Source organism: Mauremys mutica, chromosome 1 (assembly GCF_020497125.1).
Source record: "Mauremys mutica isolate MM-2020 ecotype Southern chromosome 1, ASM2049712v1, whole genome shotgun sequence".
Classification (NCBI taxonomy): Eukaryota; Metazoa; Chordata; order Testudines; family Geoemydidae; genus Mauremys; species Mauremys mutica.
Genome location: NC_059072.1, coordinates 344,655,243 through 344,677,861, shown reverse-complemented (window position 1 = coordinate 344,677,861; position 22,619 = coordinate 344,655,243). Strand labels below are relative to the sequence as shown.

The 22,619-nt window shown below is 46.5% G+C and overlaps 1 protein-coding gene across 5 annotated transcripts in view; it reads left to right on the top strand.

The window, feature by feature from the left end:
• ANKRD42 (ankyrin repeat domain 42) overlaps window positions 1-20,266 on the top strand; it is a 49,162-nt gene extending 28,896 nt beyond the window's left edge. For 4 of the 5 annotated variants that reach the window (XM_045020694.1, XM_045020700.1, XM_045020674.1 and 1 more), the window contains exons 8-12: window positions 4,646-4,751; window positions 5,593-5,762; window positions 6,366-6,492; window positions 14,589-14,751; window positions 19,777-20,266. In XM_045020694.1, coding sequence (XP_044876629.1) covers window positions 4,646-4,751; window positions 5,593-5,762; window positions 6,366-6,492; window positions 14,589-14,751; window positions 19,777-19,872 — 662 coding nt within the window. In that variant the 3' untranslated portion in view covers window positions 19,873-20,266. The remainder of the gene's footprint in view (window positions 1-4,645; window positions 4,752-5,592; window positions 5,763-6,365; window positions 6,493-14,588; window positions 14,752-19,776) is intronic. The other variant, XM_045020684.1, reaches the window with a different exon arrangement.
• Window positions 20,267-22,619: the final 2,353 nt, after the last annotated feature.

Here is a 22,619-nt window from a genome sequence, read left to right as displayed (position 1 = left end):
TCTCCTGGGCAATACAAGTTTATATAAAGTTTGTTATTTTTTTAATAGAAATAATATGTATACAACTTACCACCCGAAACAGAGTTTCCCAGACACTTCAATTTAAACACACTGGATTAGATGAAACAACAGAACAAATTTATTAACTACAAAGAGAGAAATTTTAAGTGAGTACAAGTAATGAGGCATAAAAGTCAGAAATGGTTACAAGAAATAAAGATAAAATGCTGAGGTCTAACTTAACAAAATATGTTAAATTCAAAGCACAGTTTTCTCACCACGTGCTTTCAGCAGTCCAAACTTCTCAGGTCAGGACCCCTTCTCCCTGTATCCAATGAATGCTTCCTTTGTTGCTTCAGGTGCCATCAATGAGACATGCAGGGAGGGAGAGAGGGTGGTCCTTGAGATATTTGTCCCTCCTTTTTATAGTTTCTGTCCCCCTCTTGAAAAACATTTCCAGCTAGGTACCAGGAGACAAAAAGCCTATGGGAAAGGATGTTCCCAGCTGCTTTTTCCTCACCTGTTTGAGCTTCCTTTGTTTCCCTTCCTGCTTTGGTGTCAAGTATCAGAGGGATAGCCGTGTTAGTCTGGATCTGTAAAAGCAGCAAAGAATCCTGTGGCACCTTATAGACTAACAGACGTTTTGCAGCATGAGCTTTCGTGGGTGAATACCCACTTCTTTGGATGCAAGGTATTCCTGCTTTGGAACTCTGTTTACTGCTTAAATGCAAATTAAACAGAGCACACATTCCTTTCTTTGAGACAGACCTATTTGCCAACCTCAGTATGGAACAAGGGTTAACACCATATAGTGGAATCTTATAACTTCACATATAATGTGGCCATACACATTTTATCAGGACAATAACGACCAGCAAATTATGAGTTTCAAATGATACCTCATAAGGCATACTTTGTACAAAGATTATTACAATACTGTGTAGGGTGTGAATACAGGGGTGCATTCTCCCACAGTAAGTTACATCCATTTTTGGTGGTGCATGCAGGCATAGGTGGGAATTGCTTAAAAATGAGAATAATCAAGTTGAAGTAAAAACAAAAAACAAAAAACCCAACAACTCTAATCCGTTTAGATGCAATCTGTAGAACTATTGTGTATGTAGCTATTGATCTGTACAGTACTGTGAACTGCATTGTTACTCTCTTAGCACTTGGACACTATGGCGATGTGCATTATACAAAACCACATGATAGTCATACGGTAGCACAACTGTAGAGGATTATGATGCCGTATATTCAGGACTATCTAACACATTGCTTTGCAGCAGAGTGATGCAGGAGGTGTGAGCTATTTTTTGCAGTTTGCCATTAGAGCTCATCAAAATATTTCTAATTTTGAAATTTGAAGACAAAGAGGGAATTTTTTTTTGTAAGACTGCCATAATTTCCCTCCCTTTTTTGACCTTTATAAGGTTGGTAGAAAAGTAATTAAAGTTTTTTTTTTTTAAAAATTGGGAAAAATATAAAACAAGTTGTCACCATTCCTTCTCCAGTTTTTGAATACTGACAGACTGCATCATTTCCTCACCGAGCATTACGTCTGATACTGAAGTTATGGGAAATAGTTTGGTCCACCGTGTTGTATTTGTTATAAGAACATAAGAACAGCCCTACTGGGTCAGACCAAAGGTCCATCTAGCCCAGTATCCTATATTCCGACAGGGGCCAGTGGCAGGTTCCCCAGAGGGAATGAACAGAACAGGTAATAATCAAGTGATCCATCCCCTGTCGCCCATTCCCAGCTTCTGGCAAACAGAGGTTAGGGACACCTTCCCTGCCCAACCTGGCTAATAGCCATTGATGGACCTATCCTCCATTAATTTATCTTTTTTGAACCCTGTTATGGCCTTGGCCTTCACAACATCCTCTGGCAAGGAGTTCCACAGGTCGACTGTGCGTTGTGTGAAGAAATACTTCCTTTTGTTTTGAACCTGCTGCCTATTAATTTCATTTGGTGATCCCTAGGTCTTGTGTTATAGCTAACACACTTAGGGAGGCAACAAATCCACACCTGATTGCTCTAACTGCACAGACATAATCTCCAGTGTAGCTGCAGCTAGGTCGACAGAAGTATTCTCTCGACCCTAGCTACCTTTGCTTAGGGAGGTGGAGTTCCTACAGCAATGGAAAATCCCCTTGTGTCGCTGTAGTCTACTTCTACACCATGGGCGCTAGAGCAGCATCACTGCAGCTATGCTCCTGCAGCACCCACAGTGTAGACATGGCCTTTGTTTGCATCTGCGCAGACTGCATTCACCTCTTCCTCAACTGCCAAACTGAATGCAGAAAATAGGCACTCGAGATGGAGATGTGCCGTGCTCTCCCTTGCTACATTCCCACCCTTCCCCAATCAATTGTTCGGTTGAGGGAGGAGTGGTGCATGTGTGGGGAGAATTTATGGTCACACAGATATAGGGGCTAGCTGACCAAAAGGACCAAAGGGAGTGACTGCAAATAAGGGTGAAGAGGGAGACAGGAACAACTCTGCCCGGAGCGGTGCTTATGAGCTGGCAGAGATGCAAGCGAAGGTGTTAAACCCTCTGACGTCACTGAAGATGCCTAAGGCGCATCAGTTGTTGTGTCAGCAGCAAGCAGAGATACCATAGAACCAGGTGTAGCTAAAGGTTTATTCAGTGTTAGGGACACCCAGCTCAGGAAGGGTGACCATATCTCCCAAAGGGAAAATGGGACACCACATGGGGCTTGCCCGAGCAGACTCCCTCCCCTGTGTGGGGAGCCCTGCCCTCCACGCCCACGCGGGGCTGGCGTCGCTGCTCACCTGAGCCCTACCTGCCCCCCATTCGAGCCCTGCCTCCCCCAGTGTGCGGGGCTGGCATCACCACTCCCCCACCGACATGTTCCTCCACACACCACTTTTTTGAGAAAAGTGGGCATTTGTCCCATTTGCTGCAAGTTGGCAGGAGCGAACGGAAGAAACGCCCACTTTTGCCAAAAAAGTCAGGGTGGCTGGGACAGGGCTTAAGAAAGGGACTGTTCTGGCCAAAACGGGACGTGTGGTCATCCTAAGCTTAGGTCACAGCTGTCCAGGAGGAGCTGCCTATATACTCGTGGAGCTAGAGGGAAGCACAGAGTGGGTTCAGGCTCTAAAACAGACACACACCCCAACCGGTATAGTCTACACAAACAAACTTCCATTACACATTTTCCCTTGCAGACCCTGATTCAACAAAGCACTTGGTCTGTTGACTTCCAATGAAACTATTCATGTGCTTAAGGATAAACAAGTGTTTAAGTGGTTTGCTGAATCAGGGCCCTACTCTGTGTTTTCCTTTCTGTGGCCCCTAGGATTGGAACAATAGTAGATTTTATTATTATAAATTGTTCTATATCATAAAATCTGTCACTTTCTTTTAAAAATATGTTTAATCTTTTCCAGGAATTATTCTCCAGTTGTACAGTGTTTAAGTTTGTAACTCCTCAGATTGATGCTATCACTGAGGCAAATGCTTTCCTTCTATTATATACTAAAAAATTACCACTTGCTTGATTCAGATCCATCCCTTTTGCAGCACTGGTTATGATGAGTCAGATGCCCTACTTCTGACATCATATGCTATGTGGGAAGCCAAATGCTGTAATTCTCAAAGGGAACCAGCAAAGCTCTCCTCCCCACACCCTGATGCCAACATGTTACTTCATAAACAGGAGCAAGAGAAAGTTGTAAATGGTGTTAACATTTCAGGTCAAGTGTTTGTATGATGAGTGAAGGAAAGCCAATAGAAGGAGCAAACAGATGGTATCCCATGAATTTGATGGCTAGAAGAACTGTGAAAAGAGAAATATTGTAGGGATACAAAGCTATGGTTGGGGAGGATGAAAAGGTACAGAACTGCTTGGCACTTCACACTCTCTCTCCAAAAGCCTGCTACCCAGATAAAATAAACATGCACGTGGCAGCTGTTTGGTGCTTTCTCAGGGGTTGTATTGGCATTTGTGAAAAGCATTTGCCCAGATCCTGAAAACAATTTTGGTGCCTAACTTATTGAAATTAGTGGGAGTTAGGCATCTCACCACCTTTGAGGATCTGGGCCTAATCATAGGTTTTGAGCATTGGCCTGCTAAACCCAGGGTTGTGAATTCAATCCTTGCAGGGGCCATTTAGGGAACTGGGGTAAAAATCTGTCTGGGGATTGGTCCTGCTTTGAGCAGGGGGTTGGACTAGATGATCTCCTGAGGTCCCTTCTAACCCTGATATTCTATTCTATAACCAGGAGGCACAGCACTTCATGCAGCTGAGAACATACCTGGGGACACCAGATAATAAGGACCAAACAGACCAGCCTGTAGTGGATGAGCTTAGATACTGTACCTTCAAGAGGTACCCTGAGATCAAACTCCAGGCTGATAGCTATAGGGCCAGAACTTTCGTCTGACTTCAATACAGCTGCACCACTTACAGAACTGAGGATCGGAAATGAAAATAAAAACAGGCTTATACTTTGGGGTAGAATTTGGCCAATTATAAACTGGTATTTCCATCATAGGTTCCTAGTGAGATGTATAAACTATTCATACTTTAGGGTGTGTCATGTCATGTTAGGGAAAAAGCATTTTAAAATAAAAGTGTGTATTATTGACTTTAGTACATATTCTTTTTCCTTAGCTGCTGGACAAGGCCACATAAGCTGCTTGCACTGGTTGATTGAAATGGGAGCTGATTGTGACATTACAAATGAAGCTGGAGAGACTCCAAAGGATGTAGCCAAGAGGTAGCAGTTGAGATCTCTGAGCTGTAATTTATTTGTATAGGGACTGATTCTGCACTCACTGCTTTTATACCACTGTAACTCTGTTGACTTCAGGTAGCAGGGGCGGCTCCAGGCACCAGCACGCCAAGCACGTGCTTGGGGCGGCAAGCCACTGGGGGAGGTCCGCCGAAGTCGCGGGACCAGCGGACCCTCCGCAGGCAAGCCGCCGAAGGCAGCCTGCCTGCCGTGCTTGGGGCGGCAAAATGCCTAGAGCTGCCCCTGTCAGGTAGTGTTACTCCTGATTTGCATTGGTGTAGATGACAGCAGAATCAAGCCCATGAATTTCAACTTTGGGTTATAACAGCCTTTTGGCTCTATTGCTGTTGCAAAGGGTTTTATTGAGGGTATTTATATACCTATTGTAACTAGAGATGGGTAAAATTCTGCATAAGGTGAGATGAGACCTGTTTAGTTTAGAAAAGAGAAGATTGAGAGGAGACCCGATAGAGGTATAAAAAAAAATGACACTGCAGGTGGCCAGCTGGGCACTCCTGTTTACACTTAAATATAACACAGGTGCTTATTTGATTAAATTAAAAGGCAAAATAAATTTAAAATAACAAAAAGGAAATACAATTTTGACCAACGTTTTAAACTGTGCAACTAACCGCCACAAGATATTACTGAGGCAGAAGTGTAGCCTCAACAAAATGGTGCAAAAACCATTTTAGAACATGAGGGCGCTGCTGCTATTTGACATATATTCAAGTGTGTGTGTTCTAATCAGCAGTGGAACTTGGGCTGCTTTTTCAGAGGTGCGTGTGTATTTCACTGGATATGAACTATTGACTGTGTTGTGCAGATTCGCCCAGCTGGCAGCTGTGGAGCTTTTGAGACGGGCAATGGGAGACGACTCTGATGAAGAATTAGATGACAACGATGTAAGGTTTTTTGACAGACATGGCGTGGAAGGGAGCACAGACACCACGGAAGATTTAATTCCGGATGAAGCAAAAAAAAGAGACGCCCGCAGTAAGTTCTCTCTCTCTTTACTGTTTCCTGAACAGGTGGGAAGCAATGAGAATCATAGAACAAAATATTTTTAGTTGCAGAGTTTCTCCTTACTGCTGCAGAATCTTTTGTCAGTACCAATGAGCTTTAAAATATATTGTGGAAATCAAGAAAAATATTTTAATCATGGAAGTTAGAACAGGAGATAGATTAGATTATCTCTGGAAAGCCAGCACAGGATTGTTCCTTACAGTATTAGAATCATAAAATACCAGGGTTGGAAGGGACCTCAGCAGGTCATCTAGTTTAGCCCCCTGCTAAAAGTAGGACTAATCCCCAGACAGATTTTTGTCCCAGATCCCTAAATGGCCCCCTCAATAATTGAACTCAGAACGTGGGATTTAGCTAGCCACTGCTCAAACCACTGAGCTATTCCTCCCTCCGCTAAGCTACCCCCCTTTTTTTGAGTGATGTGTCAGATATAGTTTTAAATGTATTTCTGTGAGAGACTGTTCGACAGTCTAATCGATCCCACTGCCAAAAAACATCTCCCAACATTCAGAAAACCCAGCATCTTCATGCACATCCTCATGTAAACTACCCAGAGAACTGTCTGTCTTGCAGTAAGAGCCTACCAAAAGATTGAAGAACTTCGGCAACTTCTAGAAATTGCCTACAGCAACTACAAACAGCTAGGAGGAATAACTGTAGAGGAGAGGAAGAAGAAGAAAGAAGAAAGGGAGGCTGAAAAGTAAGAGTCAATTAACTCTGTAACTTCTGTAAAATCTGTGGAGATCCATGGATGGAAGGAGCTAGAAGAGTGCAACGTATTAGTGTTACTTATTATTGTATTTATTTATTATGTTTCAAATGCAGCAGCTATGGTTAAGAACTAATCAGATGGTTACTAGGTCTAAAAAACCTCAGCAAAGGCATACGTGGGCCTATAGCCACTTCCATAATGTTTACCTAATTCCCCAGTGTCTCTTTACTGTACAGAAATGTTCTGTTAAATGTCCTGAGTTTAAAGGAAGTGCAATACTATCTTGCTATGATTTTGGAATATTAAATGGCGGTATCACTTTTTGTAGGTTATTTCAACTTACTCCTAGACACCTGGTTACTTACCCAGAGTTTTAAAGGTAGTTACGCATTGCTCCACTCAGGGTATGTCTACACTATGGGATTATTATGATTTTACAGAAACCGTTTTTAAAAAACAGATTGTATAAGGTCGAGTGCACGCAGCCACACTAAGCACATTAATTCGGCGGTATGCATCCATGTACCGAGGCTAGCGTCGATTTCCAGAGCATTGCATTGTGGGTAGCTATCCCATAGTTCCCGCAGTCTCCCCTGCCCATTGGAATTCTGGGTTGAGATCCCAATGCATGATGGAGCAAAAACAGTGTCGTGGGTGATTCTGGGTAAATGTCGTCACTCAATCCTTCCTCCGTGAAAGCAATGGCAGACAATCATTTTGCGCCCTTTTTCCCTGGATTGCCCTGGCAGACGCCATAGCATGGCAACCATGGAGCCCGTTTAACCTTTTTTTCACTGTCACCGTATGTGTACTGGATGCTGCTGACAGACACGGTACTGCAGTGCTACACAGCAGCATTCATTTGCCTTTGCAAGGTAGCAGAGACAGTTACCAGTCCTATTGCACCGTCTGCTGCTTTGGAAATTGGCGATGATGGTTACCAGCCCTATTGCACCGTGTGCTGCTGTCATGGGTGCTCCTGGCTGTCCTGGCTGAGGTCGGTCGGAGGTGCATGGACAAAAATGGGAATGATTCCCCAGGTCATTCCCTTCTTTATGTTTTGTCTAAAAATAGAGTAAGTCCTGCCTAGAATATGGGGTAAGTCTACTAGAGAACCAGAGAGCACAGCCGCTCTGGGTCAGAGCCCCAGATATCCCGCAGAAATGATGAGCTGCATGCTATTCTAGGGGGTGCCCCTGCAACAACCCCACCCATTGCTTCCCTCCTCCCCCAACCCTCCTGGGCTACCGTGGCAGTGTCCCCCCATTTGTGTGATGAAGTAATAAAGAATGCAGGAATAAGAAACACTGACATTTTAGTGAGATAAAATGAGGGGGAGGCAGCCTCCAGCTGATATGATATTCCAGGCAGGACAGAATTTCCATTACTCATTAAAGGGGGCGGGGGAAGGAGCGCAGCCTCCCGCTGCTCTGATAGTCCAGGCAGGATAGAATCTCCATTACTCATTAAAGGGACGGGGGAGAGGAGCACAGCCTCCTGCTGCTATGATAGTCCAGAATCTCCATTAGACATGAAGGAGTGGGGAAGGAGCTCAGCCTCCAGCTGCTATGATGAGGACGGTTACCAGCCCTACACCATCTGCCAGGACTGAATCTCCAAGAGACAAAGCTTAAAGAGGAAAATGACCGGGAGTCATTCCCATTTTTGCCCAGGTGCCCCAGGCCGACCTCACCGAGGCCAGCCAGGAGCACTCACGGGATGATGATGAGGACGGCTATCAGTCATATTGCACCATCGGGGAGGGGATGCTGCTGTTTCGTGCTGCAGCACCCCGTCTACCAGCAGCATCCAGTAGACATACGGTGACATTGAAAAGAGGTGAGAAACGATTTTTTTCCCTTTTCTTTGACGGGGGGGGGCAAATTGACGACATATACCCTGAACCACTGGTGACAATGTTTTTGACCCTTCAGGCATTGGGAGCTCAGCCAAGACTGCAAATGCTTTTTGGAGACTGCAGGAACTGTGGGATAGCTCGAGTCCTCAGTCCCCCCTCCCTCCCTCCACGAGCGTCCATTTGATTCTTTGGCTTTCTGTTACGCTTGTCACGCAGCACTGTGTTGAGCCCCTGCTGTAGCCTCTGTCTGTCATAGCCTGGAGATTTTTTCAAATGCTTTGTCATTTCGTCTTCTGGAACGGAGCTCTGATAGAACAGATTTGTCTCCCCATACAGCGATCAGATCCAGTATCTCCCGTATGGTCCATTCTGGAGCTCTTTTTGGATTTGGGACTGCATGGCTGATCAGCGCGCCATGCTGGACAAACAGGAAATGAAATTCAAAAGTTTGCGGGGCTTTTCCTGTCTACCTGGCCAGTGCATCCGAGTTCAGATGGCTGTCCAGAGCGGTCACAATGGTGCACTGTGGGATAGCTCCCGGAGGCCAATACCATCAAATTGTGGCCACACTAATCTTAATTCGAAATGGCAATACCGATTTGAGCGCTACTCCCCTCGTTGGGGAGGAGTACAGATCTCAATATTAAGAGCCCTTTATATCAAAATAAAGGGCTTCGGTGTGTGGACGGGTGCAGGGTTAATTCGGTTTAACGCTGCTAAATTCGGTATAAACACGTAGTGTAGACCAGGCCTCAGTGTCATTGTCAAAAATGACTTAGGCTCTTAGAATCCTGCGGAGCCACTGTCTCTCTCTCTCTCTTTCTGTTACAGTCTGTTGGCATCCCTGAGCCAATGCCTCTTGTTAGTCACTGATAAAAGATATGTGTTTGGGAAGGAACTAATTTATAGCAGGTGGACAGCAGGGCTGGCAGAGACTCTGTTGCTTTGGGGGGAGCAAAAGATGTCACCTGTGAGATTAGAAGTATTAACGTAAAACTTTAAAGGACATGACTCAAGAGACTGCTAACAGGGTCCCTTTCAGCTCTAAGTCAGTGTTCAATAGTTGGGGTGAAATAGTCAAGCAAAGGAGCCACGCAGGCCATAGTTCATCCTAAAGTTCATCGTGTCCCCTTGTCAGCATATAGACTTGGCAACAATCTGTCTTCTTCTGTTCAATACTTGTCAGCAAGGCACTTGGCATCAGCCCCAAATATCACAGTGGCAGAGCAAGCCACTTATGGCCTGATTTTCAGACGTGCTGAGTATCTGCACTTCACTTGATTTCAGTGGGAGCTCTGGATGCTCAGCCTACCTGACAGGCAGGCAAACTCTCAGTACTTCCTTCTATAAAATGGGGATAATACTTACTATATTTCTGCCATTTAAATTTACAGAGCCTGTGTGTTTCTAACTTACCCCAGTGTGATTGTGTTGATTCATGGTGGCGTGAGGGAGAACAGACTCAGACACAGATGTTTCAGTTTGACATTAGACAGCTAGTCACAATAAGAACGATAGGATATGAAATGTGAATGTCTAAACTGAAAAAGGGATTATTGCTGAGTAGCTCTTGCTGCAGCGTCACCAATAGTAAACCACACACACATTGTGGTTCAGCTTTGAATCTCTTCCTTATTTGGGATTTAGCTTTAGGCTTGGAAACAGTTTAAGGGAACCATCTATTGCTATGCAAGATCTGCCACCTGAGCGCCCATTGTTTAAGGAACCAGTTTGGAAGAACCTTCACCATTTTGTACTAACCCTTGGGTTCCACAGTTATTTTTCTTGTCTTGTTAGTTGTGGCCAGGAGCTGAGCATGCAGCCTGGCACATACTTGTAAGGCTCCTAAACTTTTTACTAAGACAACCCATCAATGGCATTTTGTCTCTTGGGGATCTATCATTACCTGTTTCCCTCCTACTCCAGCCTAGCCTCCAAGGCCTCTGCTTGGCTTCCCCCAGCCCCTCCCGTTCCTGTGGTCCCCCTCCCCCTGCAGCTGGGTCGTGATTGTGACTCTCCACTTGCTGGCTCCGGCTGCTTCCTCCCTGCTGTTGCTGCCCAGGGCTCGTGAGAGCAGTGGGATGCAGGCAGCAGCTGTGCAGAGGAAGGGGCCAGAGTCAGCAGCCTATCTCTGCCCTGTGCATGCCTTAGAGGCACTTCCTCCGCACTCCCGCTGCCCTGTCCCACTCCCCATGCGAAGTGAGAGCACACAGGGAGAGCAACACCTAGACCAGGGGTGGCCAAACTGTGGCTTGTGAGCCACAGGCGGCTCTTTTACTGTTAAAGTGCAGCTCGCAGAGCCACCCCACGTACCCCCAATTCTCCACCTACCAGACTCGGGGGGGGGGGAGCTCAGGACCTCTGCCTTGCAGTGGGGGTGGGGTGGGGTAGGGGCTTCTGCTGAGCCGAGAGGGAGGGCTCGGGGCTTCTGCCCCACAGGGTGCATGGTCTGGGGCTTGGTACTTCAGCAGGTGCGGGGTTGAAGCCCCAAATCCCTGCAGGCTCTTGAACTTCTGAAGATTGTTGTATGCAGCTCAGAGGGTCAGTAAGTTTGGCCACTCCTGACCTAGACCCCTCCTGCAACCTACTGTTTGGGTAACGCTGCTCTACAGGCTGTCAGGTCTGCTCTGCTGTGTGGGATGATGTTGTCCTCTAGTGGTTGGTCTTTGTTGAGTATAAACTTTCGTACTAGTCTGCTGCCAGCTAAGGGTTATTGTCCTTCAGTTCGGGCCTGTGATGACAGCCATAGGTTCTGAATGCCTTATCACCCATGAACGTGATTTAGTCTTTACATATGTAATCCTTCTGCCACGTGGCGTTGGTAGCAACAAGGGCCAGGTTCAACGTCTAGGTGTTTCTCCTAACCACAGAAAATAGAACTGGCTTGAGCCCCCACCCAGCAATCTGGAAAGCTAACCACAATCCCCAGCTGCCTCTAAGCGTCAGTACTTCCCCTCTCACAGGCACTGAGTCTGGGTATAGCAAAGAAAAGTTTTTATTAAAAGGGAAAAGGAACCCAGCATTAATTTGAGAGAACCCCACAATCACAATTCAAAACCCCATGACCATGGGCAAACATCCACCCCAGACTACGTTGGGCGGTGTCCTTTGCCTCAGTCTCTCACCTTGTGGTGTGAAAATCTGACATCCAAATGTTCCTCTAACATGTCACTCCCGTCTCCCTGCACCCCACCCACAGTTGCTGTCCTTGGTTAGCAAAGACCCAGAGCTCAGTGGTGCGTTCAATGTGAGTTCACCTTCCACCCTGGGGTGGGGTGAAGGGAAGGTATGGAGTGATGCCTCTGTGCTGACACTGCCACAGTTCACTCTGCTGCAGGGCCGCCCAGAGGATTCCGGGGGCCGGGGGTCTTCGGCGGCGGGGGGCCCTTCCGTTCCGGGACCCGCCGCCAAAGTGCTCGAAGACCCGCGGCGGGAGCCCCCTGCTGCCGAATTACCGCCGAAGCGGGACCCGCCGCCGAAGCGCAGCCCGGAAGCGGTCTTCTGTGGTAATTCGGTGGTGGCGGGGGGGGGGGGGGTCCCCGCCACGGGCCTTCGGGGCACTTCGGCGGCGGGTCCCGGAACAGAAGGGGCCCCCCGCCGCCGAAGACCAGGATGCGCTTCGGCGGCGGCGGTAGGTCCCGCTTCCCCCCCGCCCCGGCCCCTTATCCGAGCGCGTCTCCGGCGGGGCCAAAGCTCCGTCCCGCTCAGAGCCGCGTGGTGAGGGGGCGGGGCTGGGAGCTCAGCCCAGAGCTCGCAGCCCCGCCCCCTCCCCACGCCGCTCTGAGCGGGGCGGGGCTCAGGCCCCGTTGGAGCTCCCAGCCCCGCCCCCTCATCACGCGGCTCGGATCGGGGCGGGGCTCAGGGGCTCGGCCGGAGGCTCCAGGAGAGGGGCGGAGGCGGGAGCCTCCGCTCTTCTCTTGGGGGCCCCTGCGGAGCCCGGGGCCCGGGGCAAATTGCCCTCTTTGCCCCCCCCTCTGGGCGGCCCTGCTCTGCTGTCACTGCCTGCTGCTGTTGGCTACTCTCTGTCACCACTGTCAGTCTCTGCCTCTGCTGGCCAACGTCCTGCTGCCACCACTCTCCGCTGCCTCGTCATGTTCTGAGGTTCCACCACTCAACCCAGCTCTCTGTGATGGCAGCAGGTAGTGGGGAATCTCACTGCTAGAGCAGGCTGCCCAATCTTCCACCACACCCATTGTCCCACAGGCCGTCTAAGGCTATGTCTATACTATAACTTATGTTGGCAAAACTTATGTTGCTCAAGGGTGTGGGAAAAAACATCCCCGAACAACCTATGTTTTGCCGGCATAAGTGGTACTGTGCACAGCGCTGTGTTGGTGGGAGAGTTTCTCCTGACGACGTAGCTACAGCCGCTCATTGGGGGTGGTTTTATTATGTCGACAGGAGAGCTCTTTCCCATCGACATAGAGCGGCTGCACGAGAGATCTGACAGCAGTGCCCCGTATCGGTTCAGCTGTGACGCTGTAAGGTCTCTAGAGTAGACATAGCCTATGATTTCAGCTCCAGTGATCACAGAACAAAACAAGGATTCTCAGCTGAGTCGAATCAGTTCTATCTTTAAACAGTGAAGAGATGAGAGGAGGGTCAACTGGTGTCTAAAACTCCTGAGGGACAGCCAACGTTACCAGGTAGAAACACCCATCCCAACTCTCTCTCCACTTCACTGGGTTTTATCATCCCTACCCCCGCTTAGCGAGTGAGGTTCAATTTAGGGTAACTCCCTCAATCAAGGGCAGGTTAAGTACAGTTCTGCTGCCCTTTACTAGTACAATAACAACATTTCATTACTCCTGCTTTCAATACTGCAGTGCTTTCAATATAAATATATGCTTTCTATATAAATCCATGGTACGCTCACATCTTGAATAGTGTGTGCAGATCTGGTCACCCCATCTCAAAAAAGATATATTGAAACTGGAAAAGGTTCAGGAAAGGGCAACAAAATTGATTAGGTGTACAGAACGGCTGCTATATGAGGAGAGATTAATAAGACTGGGACTTCTTAGCTCGCAAAAGAGATGACTAAGGGAAGATATGATAGAGGTCTAGAAAATCATGACTGGTGTGGAGAAAGTAAATAAGGAAGTGTATTTACCCCTTCACATAACACAAGAACCAGGGGTCATCAAATGAAATTGAGGCAGCAGTTTAAAACAAACAAAAGGAAGTATTTTTTCACACAACGCACATTCAATCTGTGGAACTCATTAGAGGATGTTGTGAAGGCCAAGACTATAACAGGTTTTAAAAAAAAAACCCAACAACCCCAACCTAGGTAAGTTCCTGGAGGATAGGTCCATCTATGGCTATTAGCCAGGATGGGCAGAGATGCAAAACCTTGATCTGAAGTCTCCCGAGCCTCTGTTTGCCAGAAGCTGGGAATGGGCAACAGGGGATGGATCACTTGGTGATTACCTGTTCTGTTCATTCCCTCTGGGGCACCTGGCATTGGCCACTGTCAGAAGACAGGATGCTGAGCTAGATGGACCTTTGGTCTGACCCAGTATGGCTGTCCTTATGTAAAGTGATTTGTAACACACCGCTAGTTAAAACATCACTTTGCAAAGCAGCTCCATTGGCTGCATACCTAGCAGGAGTAGTGTGTCTATGCAAATACAGTCTGTTCCTGAAATCTTCTCCCCCCAGCTCATCACTAGATGTCAGGGGAGAGTTCATTCAGACCCAGCTTACATCTATGTAGACCTGGCTTCTTAGAGCACCAAAGAGCTTCTCTCTCTTCTCCCCACCTAGTGCTGTAGCTGAGTAGGATTCCAATTTAGAGTTCCCCATGGTGCGAGGTCAGGCACTGGCTAATGTGTGTAGTGTTTCTCCATAGTCCCAAAGAGATTTCACACTCATCAGAGCAGGGAACATGTCTCCCTTGAACTCTTTTACAACACAGAGCATGCTATTGGTGCTTAAATAATCATCTTAGCTGATAAAAGGCCACCAAAGGTTGGAATGTGGCCTTCCTGTATTTATGCTGGTGTTGGCAGCAGATGCTGGGGACCCAGTACTCCTTCCTGGAGCAGCAGGAAGGGCAGTTCCAAGTGTATCACCCCCAGGCTCCCATAAGCTATCTTGCCCTGTAGCAACAGGATAGTGCCTGCACCCTCCTTTTGGGCCACCACAGAGTAACAAAGGCAGGAGCTGACATAGTTAACAGCATTTCATCAGACTTGGCTTGCCTGATTTTTGCATTTGGCAGGATGATTAGAGAACTGGAGGCCCAGCTAGAATACGAACGTGTCCGTCGAGAGAAGCTGGAGCGTCAGCTGGATGAATACCGAGCAGAGACAAGCCACCTCAAAGAGTGTCTGGAGAAACTGCAGCTCACACCCACCATCTCTGGGGTGAGTGTCTGCCCTCAGGTGACTGCTTTGGGGAATGTGTGAAAAACAGCATGAAAAGGTACAAGGTTCATTAGCAACATATAGCTCAGTTGCCTAAAGACAGCAGCAGCATCTGTTGTGTCCACCTGGGTCAGCACCTCCAAAGAGCGGGTGCTCAGACAGAAAGGATTGCTCTTCCTTACAGTCACCACTTGTAGCCAGACAGGTGCACAGCTATCTGCCTTACTGGCCATAGGCCTGGACCCAACTCCCCAGATATGAACAACATGGAACTCTGGTACATGATAACTGTCCCACAGGCTGCTTCAGAAAGTGTGGGAAAAAAAGCCAACTCCCCTCCTCCCCAACAACAGAATCATGTGGGAGCCCTGGCATATACCACAGAATCCATCCCTTGCTACAGAACTCTGATCCACAATCCCTGCTTTCTTCCCCCCCAGTTTCTAGCCCTGTAGGCAAAGAAAATCTTTCCCACAAAAACAGAGTATAAATCAGGGGTGGGCAAACTTTTTGGCCTGAGGGCCACATCGGGGTTCCGAAACTGTATGGAGGGCTGGGTAGGGAAGGCTGTGCCTCCCCAAACAGCCTGGCTTCCCATCCCACTTCCCACCCCCTCCTGGGACCCCCTGCCCCTAATCGCCTCCCCAGGACCCTACCCCCTATCCAACCCCCCCTGCTCCCTGTCCACTGACTGCCCCGATCCCTATCCTCACCCCGACAGGCCCCCCCAGGACTCCCACACCTATCCAACTCTCCCATTCCCCATCCCCTGACTGCCTCCCGGAACCTCCTGCCCCTTATCCAACCGCCCCATTCCCAACCAGAGTGCTGGCGACATAGTGAGCTGAGACTGCGGGGTGAGGGACGGGGACGGACAGCAGGGGAGGGGCTGGGTCCTGCAGGCTGTAGTTTGCTCACCTCTGGTGTAAATCAATGTAGTGTTGTATTCTGGAGCATGTAGACAGCCTGCTACACTAGCTAAGCCAGGTGTGAACTGCTCCCATGTCATAACTCTGAAGCCAATGATGGCAATTTAAATTTCACATTAACTATTTCACTAGTGGTTAGTGAGCAGAAGAACCAAGATAATGTGTTTACTGCACAATCCCAAATCTGCCTTCTTAGGTAGCCAAAGCCCCAGCACTCCCCATTCAGGCAGCTTAAATCCCCAGCTTCCTCCCACCAACCAAGAGGAGTTATGCATTTTCAATGCAACATTCGGCAAAGCAATGAGAACTGAAGGGTCAGGAATAGGGTAAACTAAATAGACCACAGCCACATGCCCAGCTCCCACCTCTCCTGTTCGGCTAAGGCGGAATAAATTACTCTCATCCTCAGGGACGGAAGGGCTAAGTACTATTCACTATCATTTTGTGTGCACAAAGCCTTACCTGAAACTTGCCAGCAGAGTTCCACATATATCAATGAACCCCTGGTTTAATTCTTCCACTGCCATCTTCTGGCCAGAGGCTAATATTACATCACAATTGCAGTTCAGAATGTTCAGTTATTTTCTGTCACGTTTAATTCATTATGGCTTCTATAATATTATTTGTATATTGTAGCACCTAGGCTTCTGAGGCATGGATCAGGGACCCCGTGGTGGCAGGCACTGCACAGACACAGAACAAAGACAGTCCCTGCCCAAAAGAGCTTATAATCTATCTATAAGGGTACGTCCAGACTACCCGCCGGATCGGCAGGTAGCAATCAATTTATCGGGGATCAATATATCGCGTCTCATCTAGACACGATATATCGATCCCTGAGCGCGCTCCCCGTCGACTCCGGAACTCCACCGGAGAGAGCGGCGGTAGCGGAGTCGACGGGGGAGCCACGGACGTCGATCCTGCGCCATGAGGACGGGAGGTAAGTCGGGATAAGATACGTCGACTTCAGCTACGGTATTCCTGTAGCTGAAGTTGCGTATCTTACATCGACAACCCCCACAGTGTAGACCAGGCCTAAAAGACAACAGGTGGATCCAGACAGATGGGGAATCACAAGGAAACAATGAGACAGTTTTTGTCCGCATGGTAGCAAGTGGTCTCAACGCACCAGCACCCTAATCTTTGTCAAGCATCAATATGCAATTTCATGCTGGTGCCTGATTAACAGCATCAGAGACCAAGTTCTTCATTTACTCGCAAGGCAGATATTGCACAGACTGCAGCAGCAGAAGCTTTCCACATTGCTCAGTCCCGGGCCTCAGCCCTAACTTGGAGCTGCCCACTGTTTCTCGTGGTGAGACGTTAGCTGAGTCTCCACGGGCCTCTGCTGAGAATGGCAGCAAGACTAGGCAATTAAGAAGGAGTGGGTTTTATGTGGATACCTGCTCACCTGGAAATCCCACTCATGCCATAGCCACGGATGGCTATAAAATTGCTCCATGTCTGTGTGCCCAACCCTAATCTGTGTCCCCTTCAATCTCACTATGCCACAGGCCCCACTGATAACTGCATTCACCCCACTGCATAACCTGCATTCATAACTGTCCCATTTCTCACTAACCCCCATGCTTTCTATCTCATAGCGAATCCCACATCTCTTCAACTAGCTTCTCTCAACCCTACTCTATTCATGACTGCTTCTACTCCCCTCATGCCCTCCCCCTGCCTTCTCCTTCATGGCTGCTTCCCCACTTCTCTCCCTCACCCATGGCTGCTCTCGACCTTTGCATCCCATCTAAGCGTCTCTCCTTGCCTGCTGCACCCTCCCCCCAGTGCTGCTGAAAAGCCACCACTTTCTGCTTCCATGACACAACCCCGGGGCATGGGTTAGGACACCAGCTCACCAGGGAGTTTTGGAAAACCTGGGGCTACTCTAGCAGCTGTATTAGTCCATTTAACTCAATGCAGCTACACGAGGGGTGTATTTTACTCTCTTATATCTCTGAAATGGCACAATTGACCTGCAGTTTAACAGGGGTAACCATTTCAATAGCTTCTCAGACAGGGGAGCGGGAACTTCTTCCACTGAGGCAGATTAATTTTCAAAGCCACCTCTGTACCAGACCGAGGGGTCCTTTCTGGTTTTACACTGCTATGATCCACTAGAGGACTCTGCCGCCTCTAACCCACGTCAGAGATGAGCGATTGAGCTTTCATCTTTGGAATTTCCCATCTCCTCCTGCTTGGCTCCAGAATTAAACCAACGTAGATAGCAACTGAGACAATCCCAAGTTCAGCAGTAAACCCAGGGCAGCATTGCTAGCATCTTGTCCGACCCTGTGATCTCTCTCCTGCCATCCATCTCCATCCTCTGACGAACAGAGGCTAGGGACACCATTCTTACCCATCCTGGCTAATAGCCATTTATGGACTTAGCCACCATGAATTTATCCAGTCCCCTTTTAAACATTGTTATAGTCCTAGCCTTCACAACCTCCTCAGGTAAGGAGTTCCACAAGTTGACTGTGCGCTGCGTGAAGAAGAACTTCCTTTTATTTGTTTTAAACCTGCTGCCTATTAATTTCATTTGGTGACCCCTAGTTCTTGTATTATGGGAATAAGTAAATAACTTTTCCTTATCCACTTTCTCAACATCACTCATGATTTTATATACCTCTATCATGTCCCCCCTTAGTCTCCTCTTTTCCAAACTGAAGAGTCCTAGCCTCTTTAATCTTTCCTCATATGGGACCCTCTCTAAACCCCTAATCATTTTAGTTGCTCTTTTCTGAACCTTTTCTAGTGCTAGAATATCTTTTTTGAGGTGAGGAGACCACATCTGTACACAGTATTCGAGATGTGGGCGTACCATGGATTTATATAAGGGCAATAATATATTCTCAGTCTTATTCTCTATCCCCTTTTTAATGATTCCTAACATCCTGTTTGCTTTTTTGACCGCCTCTGCACACTGCGTGGACATCTTCAGAGAACTATCCACGATAACTCCAAGATCTTTTTCCTGACTTGTTGTAGCTAAATTAGCCCCCATCATGTTGTATGTATAGTTGGGGTTATTTTTTCCAATGTGCATTACTTTACATTTATCCACATTAAATTTCATTTGCCATTTTGTTGCCCAATCACTTAGTTTTGTGAGATCTTTTTGAAGTTCTTCACAATCTGCTTTGGTCTTAACTATCTTGAATAGTTTAGTATCATCTGCAAACTTTGCCACCTCACTGTTTACCCCTGTAAATGTTGGCAGGCTGTACCTTGACTAAAGTACCACATTTGTATTCTTTGTATTATCCATAGCCTCATGAATCAAAATGTCAGAACGCTACATTCTATTTCAGTCTCTGGGATACGCAGAGATAATGCAATCTCTGAGTGCCACACAACGTCCCTGTTGCCCCCACTCAACAATAGACCTTCTCACTTAAAGATGAAAAAAACAAACAAACAAACAAAAAAAAGGTAATTTTTGAGGACGTTCCCAAACGCCTATAGTATTTTAAGTGCCTCTAATGAAAAGAACAAGCTTGGGTTTGTCCTTAACAACCAAGTCTCAATTTCAAACACCAAAGTATTAATGATGTTCAGAACAAAGTGTTATATCGGTGGCAGTATACTCTGCAGCCTTCTTGGTGCCCTGCGGTCAGCACTGAACCATACCATAGCTGAAATAAAGTTCTGTTCAGTTTGCATCTCTACACTTTTTCAAGTCTTCAGCCCTCTCTGAAAACACATGACAGGAACAGGAAGCTGAACATCTATCCCAGAAAGGGAGTGTTGTCTAATTGGGAAGTGGCACCTCTATCTGCTTCATTCCTCACCTTAGGCAAATAGCAAGGGGCAGTCAGATCAGATCAGCTAGTTAGTGGTGAAGACATTGCTGGCAAGGTGGCTGGAGGGAAAGAAAAGTAAGATATAAGAAACGGGTCATTCCAGTGGCTTGATTTCCAAATGACAGGCTCAATAACTGGGTGTTAGAATAAGCCATGATCCTGGCTATTACTATATCTCTTATCCTGTAAGACAGCATTTTGGGACCGTTCAAAGGAGTTTGTGGTTTAAAATCCTCCCTTGCTAGGGAAGCAGGTGTAGGTGAGTGACTGCAATTTAATGGCTTTTATGTTCTTTTTTTTAGGAAGGTGAGGCTGCCTCTGATTTAGGAAAAGAGAAAAAGAAAATGAAGAAAAAGCCACCAGGCAGCCCCGGCGGAGTGTTTGTGAGACGATACTGAGGCACGAATGGAGCGTTGCTGTTTTGCATCCATCTTGGCAGACTGAGTGTTAGAGAAGGGCGTTCACACAGGAAATGCAGTGCTCTCTAACAGTGACAGGACAAGGCCATATCAGACAATACTGCCATGAGCTAAACTCATGCCAAACAAGGGTTACCTTTTATTCCTGTCTGAAAGGTCTCTATATAAGTCAGATTCTGATATTTCACTAGAGGGAGTGGAAATGTTATGTAATAGCACTGGTAGAAGGCAAGCCTCAAGATACTACAGAAGTGTGCATATAGTATATTTGCAGCTTAATGTTGTACACCACGTATGGTTTCTGATCCTTGTAGTTTTAACTAGCTATGTACCTGGTTCTTTGCTTAAAGATAAATCTTAGTGTGGAGAGACACTCCCGTTTTCTGAAATGGTGAATTTTTTTTTTCCTTTCTGTACTGGCACATGGTAGTGACTGGTTAGCAAATCATATAGGGTAAAGTTTTCAAAAGCATTTAAGTTCAGTTTTTAGAAGTGAGCTAGGCTCCTAAGTCCCCTTGACTTTCAATGAAAATTAGGCGCTTACGTGCCTAAATCACTTTTGAAAATTTTACCCATCTTTTCATCATATACTCAGAAAATAGAAACTTAAGTACTTTTGCAGAGTTTTGCTCTAACTGAACCTCCAGACCAAGTATTCTTGTTTATCTGAACTCTTCCATGTCTTTCACTAAGACATGGACATTGACATCTTTCATATGTCACTTATATGAAAATAATTCAAATGACAGAAGGAAAAGAGATGGGGCAACCTAAGGACAATATATACACCCTACAAATACCTGCTTGTGTAAATAATCAGGCTGTGCCAACTCCTCACATGGTCATCACTTAACAGCAAACTCCCTTACGCTGATTTCACTGCATGAGGAATAAGGTTTCAGTTAAAGGAAAAAGGAGTTGACAGTTTTACTAGCCAGACCACTCAGAACCAAATTACAGCTGTGTAAAAAACACTGATACCAACAAGACTAGAGCAGTCAGAGGAAGGAGAATTTCGCCCTTAGTTGTGACTGTGCTGCATTTGCAATACTTTATAATCCTAGGTGTCACAGAAAGTAGCTATACTTCTGAATAAATTAAAACAGTCATAGAACAATTCTGACTTTTGGCTGATCTGTACAGAGGTATTAAATATAAACTCGGATTTCACTCTACAAATGAATTAAATGTAGGAGGGATATCTCAAAGATGCTCTTCCTCACAATCTCTTGTGAAAAGCCTGCCATCAAACTGAACGGAAGGTTAGGGTGATTTCCCTGCATTTGAGGGAGTTCACTTTTCTGACTAATCACCCCGGGCTGACATTACTTTTCCTGAGGGGTCATCAAAATACTTTCAAAAGAGAATTTTTTTTTGCCTTTTGAACACATCATATTACATCAAAGGGCAGGTATTTTCCAAAATATTTCCTGCAGCCCTCTGGCAACTCTACAACCTATAGCCCCCTCACCCAAACTTAGTATAAGAAGATAAAAACTGGACACTATTACTAATATACTTAGAATAGTTTTCAGGAATATATAAACTACACACACACAAGCACCCAGCAAATCCATTTGATACTGTGGTGCTGCCTCCTCCCATAGTTACAGTTAGGAGAAATCAGCTTTGTTTGAATGGGAAAACAAATGTATAGGCTCCAGTCCCTAATGTCTGAGGATATACTTGCCCTGGATGCAAGGTTCATCACAGACTAAGGGGAAGTTTTGGGGAGAGGCCCTTGTAGCATGTAGCAGCAGCATGTCAGGAAAATACACCATAAAACGTAGGCCCCAAGCATACAACTTGCTGCCCAATGACTCATGTTGGCTTCAACACTTTGCTGAAATGGCCATTTATTTTGCAAAAAGTAGGATGAGCAGTGGAGAAAGACCTTTGAAATTTAACTCAAGCCCTCCATATACAAAGATTCTGCAGAATCAAGAAACAAATAAGCCAAGAAAACACAACTCTGAAAGCTGAGGGAAGCTGGTGAATAAAATAAAAGTTCTATGACAGAAAACATACAATAATCAGACAAAGTTCCAAACAGCTAATGCTCCCTAGATCCCAAATTACCTCTGCAGCCATTAAGCCCAAGCCTGCCATCAGGCTGTTCTCAAAACTTACATTGGTTTTAATGAGTGCGCTGCACATGGAAATGACACGTATTCCATTCAACAAACCTATACTTCCAGAGTATGAATTTACTCAATTCCATGCCATTAGGGGTGACTTACAAACGATTATGAAGGGGGAAACAAAGAATTAAAGAAAAGTGTTTCCTTTCATGTGAGAAACAGTCATGTACGGGGGAGGAATGTTTAAGGAACAGGGGGTGGTGATTGCTCTATTTTGAGGATTCTTTGGGTCAATTTCAGAGAAGAGTCTGGAGTAACTTGCCCTTTCTTCCAGATGCCTTAAATTCAGATTCCCTTATCCCCAATTCAGACATGTAACTATCTTTCCTCACAGTATGTCAGTTTGGCAGATACCAAATCTTAAAGCTGATCAGCCATTACTATGGAGCAGGTAAGGGCAGGGGGACATGCAACTCCTGGGATCTACCTGTTGAGAGCAAATGAATCATGATCTGTGGAAGAGAACTGCAGATGTGATTACCAGATATGCCCACAGCCATTTTTGGTGTCAAATATTTGTGTAGTGTTCATCACCGCAAAGAACCCTATGTGGATCAGTTAGAGGTGGATGCTGCAAACGGAATG